Genomic DNA, 12,223 nt, shown 5'->3' on the forward strand with positions numbered 1-12,223 from the left:
TAAATGGAGAAGAAAATATAATTCAGGATGAATTCACGATGGTAGGGGACACTAATCAATATTACAACAGATTTCCAACCTGCGTTACATTTCAGTTGGGTAGAGCCATATAATTATAAGTAAATGTATACACAGCAGGTCAATATGATTTATTATATAAAAGCACTGAAATAAAACTGAGAGTTCTCCTGAATCCAAGCATCAAAGCTGACCTGTTCATGGCTATATGTCTAGCCTCGCCTACACTAGGTGGTCAATGAATTTTTGTTAAATAGGTTAATTACTACTTTAATTAGTTAAGCAAAACCCACAAACGTCTACATTTTTAAACTTTAATCATTCCAGGGCATGAAAAGGAATGCTTCTATTTTTCAACCTATAGAAAAATAAATAAATGTATGATTTTTGTCTTATTTGTTACCAAGTTAAACAAGCTTGAATACAGTAAGATTTAATGTGATCATCTTTTTAGCTATTGGCCTGAATTTCAAGATGAATATTCATTACATAAATAAAAATCTTAGTCATGTAAATGAAAAAGCACATGTAGTTTTACTAATTTCTAAAAAGTTAAAACTTATCAAATTCCTGAACTGAATCAAAAATATCTTTTTTAAGTCTTCTCTATTCTATCAAGAAAATTTGAACATACACTAGCAAACTGATACTTCCAAGGGGCTACTGCTAATTGTGTTAGATGAAATGCAGCCCTGTAGTTATATAATGTCCATATTTTAAGACACAGAGATTCTTAGGACTGTATTGTTGAAATGACAAGATACCTGGCATTTGCTTCAAAATACTTAAGCCAAGAGAGTAAGAATAAAGAGTATAAACAAAGAAGGTATAGCAAAATTTGGATCACTGATGAGTCTGGGAGATGACTGCTATAAAGGATTCCATTCTCTCCCATCTTATGTATATTAGAAAATTTTGCTAAAAAAAATTTAAAGAATGGTCATCAAGATGATGAAGACAAAAATAATATAATAACAAAAAGATAACTAGAAAAACCCAATATTTGAAAATTAGTAAGGCTCACCACCCTTATGGCAGAAAGTGAAGAGGAACTAAAAAGCCTCTTGATGAGAGTGAAAGAGGAGAGTGGAAAAGTTGGCTTAAAGCTCAACATTCAGAAAACGAAAATCATGGCATCTGGTCCCATCACTTCATGGGTAATAGATGGGGAAACAGTGGGAACAGTGGCTGACTTTATTTTTTTGGGCTCCAAAATCACTGCAGATGGTGACTGCAGCCATGAAATCAAAAGATGCTTACTCCTTGGAAGGAAAGTTATGACCAACCTATATTGAAAAGCAGGGACAATACTTTGCCAACAAAGGTCCGTCTAGTCAAGGCTATGATTTTTCCAGTGGTCATGTATGGATGCAAGAGTTGGACTGTGAAGAAAGCTGAGCACCGAAGAAATGATGCTTTTGAACTGTGGTGTTGGAGAAGACTCCTGCGAGTCCCTTGGACTGCAAGGAGATCCAACCAGTCCATTCTGAAGGAGATCAGCCCTGGGTGTTCTTTGGAGGGAATGATGCTAAAGCTGAAACTCCAGTACTTTGGCCACCTCACGCGAAGAGTTGAACTCATTGGAAAAGACTCTGATGCTGGGAGGGATTGGGGGCAGGAGGAGAAGGGGACGACAGAGGATGAGATGGCTGGATGGTATCACCGACTCAGTAGACGTGAGTTTGAGTGAACTTCGGGAGTTGTTGATGGACAGGGAGGTGTGGTGTGCTGTGGTTCATGGGGTCGCAAAGAGTCGGACACGACTGAGCGACTGAACTGAACTGAACTGAATAAGTCTCAATAATCCATGAGCCAAAATAAAATCAAGTTTGAAATTAAAATGTGTTTTGAACTGAGTAAAAATAAAAAATATCATATCTTTGATACAATTACAATGAACAATCTAGTAAGAAAAACACCAGAATCAAAAAAATGTTCAGCAATTAACAAAGGTGATGACTGTACAACAGAACTACTAAACACTGCTGAAAGAAACGAAGAAAGACATAAATGAAAACACATCCCATGTTCATGGATAGGAAGGTCGAATATTGTTATGATGTCAATACTACCCAAAGTGATGTTCAGATTTAATGCAATTCCTATCAAAACCCCAATAACATTTTTTACAGATATATAAAAACCCATCCTAAAATTCACATGGATTTCCAAAGGACCTGAAGTAGCTAGAGAACTCACACTTCCTGATTTCAAAACTTACTGCAAGTCTATAGGAGTCAAAAAACATAGATCAAAACAGACATATACACTAGTGGAATAGAAGAGAGAATAAAGAAATAAACCTTTGCATATATGATCAAAGGATTTTTGACAAGAGTACCAAGCCCATTCAATGGAGAAAGGACAATTTTTTCAACATATCATCCTGAGAAAACTAGATATTCACATGCAAAAGAATGAATTTAGATCCTTCCTTAAAACTATATATAAAAATTTACTCAAAATGGATCAAAAACTGAAACCTAAAACCGTAAAATTCTTTTTACAGCTTTAGACTGGCAATGATTTCTTGTATGCCACCACAGGCACAAGCAACACAAAAGAAAAAATATGACAAATAAGACTGTAACATTTTTAAAATTATGTGTATCAACAGACAATATCAACAGAGTAAAAAGGCAACCCACAGAATGAGAAAATATTCACAAATCTGATAAAGGATTAATATTCAGATTAATTTATTTGTGCTGCTCTACAGCAGAAACCAATACAACACTGGAAAGCAATTATCCTCTAAAAATTCAGAATGTATCAGAAATTCCTGAAACTCAACAACAAAAAAACAAATTCAATTCAAAAATGGAAGAAGTACTTGAACGGACATTTCCTCGAAGAAGATATACAAATGACTAGTGAAAGTGAAAAGTGTAGGTGAAGTTGCTCAGTCGTAGCTGACGCTTTGCGGCCCCATGGAGCCTACCAGGCTCCTCTGTCTGCCGGATTTTCCAGGCAAGAATGACTAGTAGGCATATGAAAAGACCATCACTAATCATCAGGGAATTCAAATCAAATCTAACCTCACACCCAATAAATAGCTATGATCAAAAAAACAGAAAACAAGTGTATAGCCCCAGTAGAAAATAGTATGGCAGTTCTTGGAAAATTAAAAATAAAACTACCATGTGATCCAGCAATTCCATTTCTGAGTATATACACAAAAGAACTGCATGCAAGGTCTCAAAGAGATATTTTTACACCCATGTTCATAGTAGCATCTTCACAGTAGCTAAAACTGGAAGCAACACAAGCATTCATTGACAGACAGATAAATATGTGTGTGTATATATATACACACACATACACATACAACGGAATGATATTCATCTATAAAAAGGAAATTCTGTAAGATGGATGTACACTGATGACATCACCCTAAATGAAATAAGCCAGTCACAAAAAGAAACGTATTGCACCATTCCACTTATATGAGATACTTGAAGTAATCAAAATCATAGACAAAGAAAGCAGAATGGTGCTTATCAGGACTTGGGGGCAAGAAAAAACAATGAGTCATTTGTTTAATGGGTACTGAGTTGCAGTTTTATAAGATGTCAAGGGTTAAGGAGATAGACAGTGATGATAGGTGCACAGTATTATGAATGTATTTAATACCAGTGAACAGCTCACTTGTTAAGATGGTAAATTTTATGTCCTGTGTATTTCCCCAGAATAAAAGAATTTGGGGAAAAAAGAAAAGATACCACACAAAATATTGTGGGATGTACTTAATACAATGCTTAGAGGGAAATTTACAACACAAACTATATTAGAAAAGAAGAAATGTTTCAACTCAGTCACTTGAGTTTCTACCTTAAGAGACTAGAAAGATAAGAGCAAAGTACACATAAAGAAAGAAGAAAATGGGAAATAATAAAGTTAAGAGTAGAAAATCAATGAAACAGAGAACAGAAAAATAGAGAGTATCAACAAACCAGAAGCTGGCTCTTTGAGAAGATAAAAATTGCTAAGCCTGACTATTAGGTTGGAAAAAAAAAAAAAGAAACAAATTTCTAAAACCAAGGATGAAAAAGGGAAAATCACTATGGAATATAAAGATATTAAAAGGATAATAAAGAATACTATGAATACTAGTATGCCAATAAATTAAACAACCTAGATGAAATGGACAAATTTCTTGAAAGGCACAAACTAATGTTCAATCAAAAAGAAACGGATAACTTGATTAGCCTTAAATCTCTTTTAAAAATTAGATTTTATTTAAAAATCTTCCCTCATAGAAAACTCAAGACCAAGACAGCTTCAATGGAGAACTGCACCAAATATGTAAAGAAGAAATAATACTAATTCTTTACAAATTTTTCTAAAAAACTGAAAAATAGAAATATATATATATACACATATGTATATTCTTATATATTCTTATAAGGATATAAGCTTATATAAGAATTATAAGATAAATTATAATATTATGACTATAAGAACTATATTCTTATAAGAATTTAAGAGTTCTTATACCCTTGTATTTATCTTAATTCTTATATCTTAAGAATATAAGAATTTTTATATAATAATTATAAGCTTATAATATATGACTATACCTTGTTATCAAAACCAGACAAAAGAATTATAAGAAAACAAACTGTAGCCCTATGAGGTGGATACTAACAAACATTCCATTTTACAGATAAATCAAGGACTAAAGAGATTCAGAAATTGCTAAAGACCATGGAGATAAAAATTGGCAGGCAACCTGGATTTCAGAACACAGGCTCTTAACCATAACACTACTGCTTCTCAAATTCAATTAAATTCTAGATACGTCTGCAAAAGAAAATAATAAAGAGTGCTGCCCAATACTTACCTAGAAACTATGCTGGAACCATTATAGAGATCACTAGCATATGACAATGTAGCCAAAGGTCGTACTGAATTATATCGAGTAAACTTGGACAAGCATTCCTGAAATTCATCCAACTGGCTTGCAGTTCGACTGTCATCTATATGAAGAAAACAAAATAAACAAATAGATACAACATAAGTCAAGGAACAATAACCACAGATTAACAATTATATTCTAAATATAAACAACAACTCATATTTAGAGAGGACTAATGTATTAAAAAGCAGAGACATTACTTTGCCAACAAAGGTCTGTCTAGTCAAGGCTATGGTTTCTCCAGTGGTCATGTATGGATGTGACAGTTGGACTGTGAAGAAGGCTGAGCACCAAAGAATTGATGCTTTTGAACTGTAGTGTTGGAGAAGACTCTTGAGAATCCCTTGGACTGCAAGGAGATCCAACAAGTCCATCCTAAAGGAGATCAGTCCTGGGTGTTCATTGGAAGGACTGATGCTGAAGCCGAAACTCCAATACTTTGGCCACCTCATTCAAAAAGTTGACTCATTGGAAAAGAACCTGATGCTGGGAGGGATTGGGGAAGAAGGAAAAGGGGATGACAGAGGATGAGATGGCTGGATGGCATCACCGACTCGATGGACATGAGTTTGGGTAAACTCCGGGAGTTGGTGATGGACAGGGAGGCCTGGTGTGCTGCAATTCATGGGGTCGCAAAGAGTTGGACACGACTGAGCGACTGAACTGAACTGAATGTACACAAATTAATTAGCTGATCTTTCAGCTTTCATAAAAATTTCTTAGTGGTTCTTGAAAGACACTGTCTCTTTGAACACCAGTAAGACCATACTATGAATTCTCTTTCTTTTTTAAGCAATCATTTCTTGCAAAACAAAGGAAAAAAAGTACCTATGATCAAGAAAGGTTAAATCATTTATTAAAATAAAATCCCTTATCAATGGAGAAAGTGAGAGTTTTGTTAGTTTGAAGGAACAATTTACAGGGATACATTATCATGCTCCTGTTTACTAGTCAAAACACAATTTAGATTAAAAAATTAATTTTTAAATAAAAAGCAAATGAAATATTTGTTCACATAATACACTGAAGTGTTTCAAAACCAATTATGGGATGGGAGTAAAAAACTGCAACGTATTAATCCTTAATTTTCAAAGTCAAATTTAAAATAGGTTCATGCAAATATCTTGGTGGAACATGGAAAACAGTAATTCCATCCAACAGAACTCTTTACAAATACTTTGAGTAAAATCCATTTCAGTAAGCTATTCATAATTAAATGACGTAGAATTTAAATCACAAAGTCAGGTTATGAAAGATCTAATCTACTCTTCTAATGAAGAGAGCTAATCTACTCTCCAATGTAGAAACAGGCCTACAACGAAAAAGCATAAATAAAGAACATTGTTTTCTAAAATTGCTTAAAGTTTGGACTTGCATTTTCCTTCCCAAAGAAAGAAAAGTAAAGCACACAATTATGTTAGTTAGCCTCCTATATGGAAACTTGAAATAAGCCTGTTACAGCAATGTTTTTTTCATAACTTCCTCCTTATTCTTAGCTCATATACATACATAAACATACACACAACTTTTTAAAGTTTTGTGATTTTCCTTCTCAAATGTTCTCTGAAAATAACAGTAGGCTAAAAGAAATTACACTATAAGAATCATTAAGCCAAAAGAATTATTTTACTTTTACTATACTATGTAATATGTAATTAAGAATTTATTTATCTGGAGATTTCCAGTTATCTTAAATTCTTGACATGAAGAAATTTATCTAACAATTATTATAAAGGAAAATAATTGAGGAAACTAAGCTTCTGTCTGCAATATTTTAAATTTTAAAGATTTAAAAGCTAACTTAACAGTCACCTAATGACCTACATTAAAAGGGTTCAATTTTGTAGCGTTTCCATTTTGGGAAAAGCAAAAGGAACAAACCTACTTAGCATGCAATATCAAAAGTTATTGAGCTGAAGCTCTTAGTTGACAAAAATTATTCTCAGGAAGTTCAACAAATTATAAATAAAACATAGGTTATTACAGGGAAAAAACGGCAGAGGGGGGAAGATATCAATTGTACTACAAAGTAGTTTGGATACAATAGCTAACTGGTTCTTTTTCTAAATTAAGACAACCCTATTACTGTGAGCTACTTAATATAACAAATACTGAAAAGACAGTTACTTTAGATATCCATTTAAAATTTGGTTTAATGTTAATCTATTCTTTCAACCTTTTGACATCAATCTCTAAGTCATAAAATTCACAAGCATTCAAAAATGTATATTCTGTAGAAGATTATTATCTTTTTCTAAGGTAGCTGAACTTCTGGCCATCATACCAATTATATTGAAATAATTGTTTTTAAATTTTTTTTTATAACTTCTGTTGAAAGTTGGTGTTAAACTATTGGGTATGATGGCCAGAAGTTCAGCTACCTTAGAAAAAGATGCTTCGATGCAGGATACAGGATGCTTGGGGCTGGTCCACTGGGATGACCAAGAGAGATGGTATGGGGAGGGAGGTGGGAGAGGGGGTTCAGGATGGGGAACATGTGTACACCCGTGGTGGATTCATGTTGATGTATGGCAAAACCAATACAATATTGTAAAGTAATTAGCCTCCAATTAAAATAAATAAATTTAAATTTAAAAAAAACAATTATTTCAGTATCTGAAAGCATAGGGATTAGATTTCACTTATCTGGTTTTGAAAAGGTAGGATTCTGTTTGCTTGGTTGGTTTTTGATCAACATCCAGATATATCTTCTGGCAAATCACCTCTCCTATTCTAATTACAGATTATTCTGTAAAAGTGTATTCAGTGTCTCTTTTCTGTCTTCTAATGCTTTATAATTTAGCCTCTTTTTCAATTACAATTAAGAATTCAAGATATTAATTTCTTAGTTATCTCTCATTTTCATAGATGAAAATAGAAGCGGGGATGGGGAGTGGGTTCTCAGTTGAAAACAGACAAAAGGACAATCAAACTCCTAGGTACCCGTTACAAAGAAGTTTCAAGGTCTTCTTTACAGCCAAGAAAACTAGGAGAAACTTCATATTCAGCGATATGTGTCATCAGTGTGCAAATTTGCTAAGTTAAATTCGAGATTCCTAAAAACTAAGACAACCATGTGTTGAGTACAATACAACCATATCTATTAAGTATAAAACTAAATTAATCTTTCCCCTGATTTTAACTTACTAGTCTATCTTCCTATGAAGCTATATCGCCAAAATAAATTGGTTTGTGATTACCTTTACTATCCCATAGCATGCCTATGTTATAGTTACTTAAAATTATGAATCACTAGCCTTTTCCAATCTCTCTTTACTATCTCTCTCTCTCTTTTTAATGTCTGCCATTTACCTGTGGTTGTATTTCAACATCATACCAACAAATAAAATCTGAAAGGCTTAACATGCACCCTCTGCCAGTCAGAATGTAGGTCTCAGACCACTTTCAAAGTTACAGCTTCATACTATAGTTTATAGATTATTACAAAAGTTTAATAAGGGGCTTAATTCTCAGACAATACAAAGAAAACTTTCCATCTGAATGAAAACTATTGACTGTTGACTATTAATTTCAAACACACTTCTAAACAAAGCTTGGCTTTCTTCTAGTCTTCACAGGAAAAATGCCATGTCAATCTATATATTTTGCTTTTGTCCACCTCTAAACCTGAGGCAAATGTGTCCAAAGGTTCTCTCTCTATAATGTGTAGATTATAATACAACCATGCTTATTCAAGAGAAATTCAAGGCCACATTTTTAACAATTAATAAAATTAATAAAATATCATACATTTCTTTCCTTGGTAATGCTCATTTTGAGCAGGTGTATTAAAAATAACAACTGAGAATCTTATTCAAAGCACTGTATTTTATATGCATCATCTACAAACAATAAAAAAAAAAAAAAAAAAAAGACAAAAACCGTGCAGGGTTGGTATAAATGTCCCCTCCTCAATGGTGAGCAGAGACACCAAGAAAGGCTAAAGATCAGAGAACTAACAAAAAGGGCACAGAACTATCCTACAGCAGTAAAACTATTCTATCCTACTGTGTACAAATCTGCGCATAAGTTATTTCCTCTACTTTGAATATGTTTCTATTATCCTTTTTTAGTTAATTAATACTAGCTTTGATGAAATATAACTTCTCTGAAATCCCTACAGGAATCTTTCTCTTACATTTCCCCATTTTCAACTTGGCATGGCTTTTTCACCTCCAGTTATATTAGTCAATATTCTTCTCTATTCCCTTAATGCCCTTGGCATATTTATATAACATATAAGACCATGCAGCGTTATTTACCTGTTGCTTCCCTTCACTAAATTTATAATACTCCTTGACAGTAAAACAAGTTCTTTCATCTTTTTATTCTTAGCACAGATGATAGTGCTTAGAACTTAACAAACATTGAAAAATAGAAGGCAACTGAATGGAATTTATTTTTGCTAGCTACATATTCATGGCTGATTTGTTTTTAACTTTATACAGCTCAGTATATACAGATTAAAAATTCCCAAATAGAGAAAGAGAACAAAAATAGTTATAGAAAAGCAAAGTAATCCAAGATGTCTAAGAACCTCCAAAATGCTGTGCTAGACTATGTTGAAATTAGACAGTTTTGCTTTATGAATAGGACTTTTCATAAATCCAGCATAAGAAGCTAGACATGGACATGAAACATGAACTTGAGATATTTTAAGAATTCTTGAATATGTACCTGAGATACGAGACATCCTTGTAGAAAAGTAACATTGCTCTAAGTCTTCAAAATGAGCAGTGAGTCGTTTTCGTCTTGATGCTAATGTGCTGTTATACCAGGGCTGTTTCTTTGTCTAAGATGATAACAAGAAAAAGACATTTGTAATTCTGAACAAAGCATATTATTTTTTCCACGGAGAATATCTAGATGCTTGAATATTTAATTTCAAAGGTTCACATTAAACTAATTACAAATGGCAAAATCCTGTAGTTCCTAAGACCATATTTTCAAATTCTTATTTTAAAAGGAAAATAGGCCAATTTTATAAGAATAAAATGAGAAGCATCTTTCAACTCTCCAAATTAAATGAAGATAGAATCCATTATAAATGCCAAACTTAGAATTTTAAGAATTTGAATATGCATCAATTGTTAGGAAACAATTACCAAAAGGAAACTAATTACTTTTCAGAATTATAGTGCAGCCCTATACATTTTGAGTAATAGGAATAGTGCTTAATTATATAGAATAGATATTTAAATTAGTATTTATTATTAGGTTAAGGGATAATCAACATGTATATACTAAATAGTTTGATATATACATTAAAAAACCAAAATAACTAAATTATGTATATATATTTAGACAACAAAAGCAAATCTGAAATATACTAGCATATGAACTCTATTAAAATCTATAATCCTAAATATATATCACCAGCACTATGTTAACTAAAAGGGTATGAAAACTCTTCTACAAATGGTTTCTATCGATTATGCTTGCGGCACATTAAGAGACAGAAATAAGCTACATACTGAGATCTTTAGATGATACAAGTTAACCAATAAGAATAAAACAACTGCTAATGTATTAAGAAATACTAAGTTACTACCACAAACAAGACACTTATCTAGAGTAAACTCCTGCTACAAGTAGATGGCTATTGTCCTCCAACTAAAAATAAATAATTTTTTTTAAAGAAGCAGTATATTTTAAAGCAGTGTTTGGATCACAAGAAAAAAAGGCTATTTTACTAAAAGATTAACAACCAAACAGGAAGCTGAACTCAGAGAAGTAAAGGTAAACAACACAGAACAATGTAGAAAGGGGGAAAGAAGAGGACAATCTGAGGACAAATATGAACAAAAGGGCAAATACTAGATCTGGAAAATAAAAAGAGAATTTGAAAACTGCAGACAAATCTAAAATAATTACCCAAAATGAAGGATAAAAGTCAGGAAGACAGAAAAACTTGAAATAAAAGAAACATGAAAGACAGAATAATAAGGTTTAAATATGGGCACCCAGAGACCCAGAAGAGAGTAACAGACAGAAGAAGACATATTTGAAGAGCTAATGTTGACAATTTTCCAAAACTGAAAACATACATGAATATAGACAGAGAAATTATTCCTATCAACGAAGAATAAAAAGAAATCCACAATTACATATGCTAAAACAAAACTGTGTTTATGTCCAAGAGAGAAAGATTTTAAAATAACACAAACAGAAAAGATAATTCACTTAATAGGAACAATTAAAGAAGCAAAACACTTCTCAAAAGCGGTAACAGCAGCTAGAACATCCTAAGCTTCGGTTATACTTAAAAAATTGAAAGAAAATAACCTCAACCTAAAATTCACATCCAACAAAACTATCCTACAACAACAGAATGCTGAGCAAGATGCTTTTTCGTCTGAATGAAAGCAAGGATTATCATCAATAAGCCATTTCTTTAAAAATGTCTGAAATTTTATAATTGAAAAGTTCAGTAAAACAAACTAGAAGATTGGAGACACAGAATGAAAGAGAAGCAAGGATATAGTAACCAAGCAAGTGATTTCAAATACTATTTGTATACATTAGCTATAATATCTCATTTATAGGGTTTAAGAATAAGACAGAATAAGTACACCAAAACCCAGCATATAACTCTAAAAAGAGGGCCCGGATACTTTTATTTGAAAATCCTACCAAATATTCATGGGAGATATAACATCAACCTTGCATAAACGTTTCAGAAAACAACCCCCACTTGTTTCACGAGGCCAGCATAACTGTAACACCCACACCCAATGAGGATACTGGAGGAAGGGAAGGAAGAAAGAAGGGGAATAAGAACCTTCATGAAAACAAGCATCCACAGCAAAATAGCAAATCAATTCCAAAAACATGTAAAAAGAATAACTCATCATGACTAAATGGAGTTTAGTCCAAGAATGCAGGGTTGTTTTCATATTTGAAAATCAATCAATGCAATTCACCAAGTGGCCAAAATAAAGGAAAATAACTATATAATAATTCCAAGAGATGCAGAAAAGACAAAATTCAACACCTATACACGTTAAAATTTCTCAAAAAATTAGGAATAGAAGGATACTTCCTCAACTTTATCAAGGGCATCTACCAAAAGGTAGAGCTAACATATAAGATGAAGTATTGGGAAAGGGGGGGTAAAAGGAAAAAGAGAGGAGAGACGGGAAGGAAAGGATAAGAAGGGAGAAGGAGAGGAGGGGAGAAGAAGTGAGGGAAGGAAGAGAAGAGAACACAAAAAGATCAGAAAAGGCAAAAATATTTTTGCTGATCACATGATTTTACACAGAATTTCATGAGAATCTACAAAACAAC

General features: G+C 32.8%; 1 protein-coding gene across 6 annotated transcripts in view; it reads right to left on the minus strand.

Annotated features, from left to right (window-relative positions):
- COP1 (COP1 E3 ubiquitin ligase) overlaps positions 1-12,223 on the minus strand; it is a 236,665-nt gene that overhangs the window by 121,069 nt on the left and 103,373 nt on the right. For all 6 annotated transcript variants that reach the window (XM_055582740.1, XM_055582738.1, XM_055582739.1 and 3 more), the window contains 2 exons: positions 9,614-9,728; positions 4,862-4,997 (listed from right to left, as the gene is read on the minus strand). In XM_055582740.1, the coding sequence (XP_055438715.1) occupies positions 4,862-4,997; positions 9,614-9,728 (251 nt within the window). The remainder of the gene's footprint in view (positions 1-4,861; positions 4,998-9,613; positions 9,729-12,223) is intronic.

The sequence above is a fragment of the Bubalus kerabau genome, chromosome 5, assembly GCF_029407905.1.
Source record: "Bubalus kerabau isolate K-KA32 ecotype Philippines breed swamp buffalo chromosome 5, PCC_UOA_SB_1v2, whole genome shotgun sequence".
In the NCBI taxonomy this organism is placed as follows: Eukaryota; Metazoa; Chordata; class Mammalia; order Artiodactyla; family Bovidae; genus Bubalus; species Bubalus kerabau.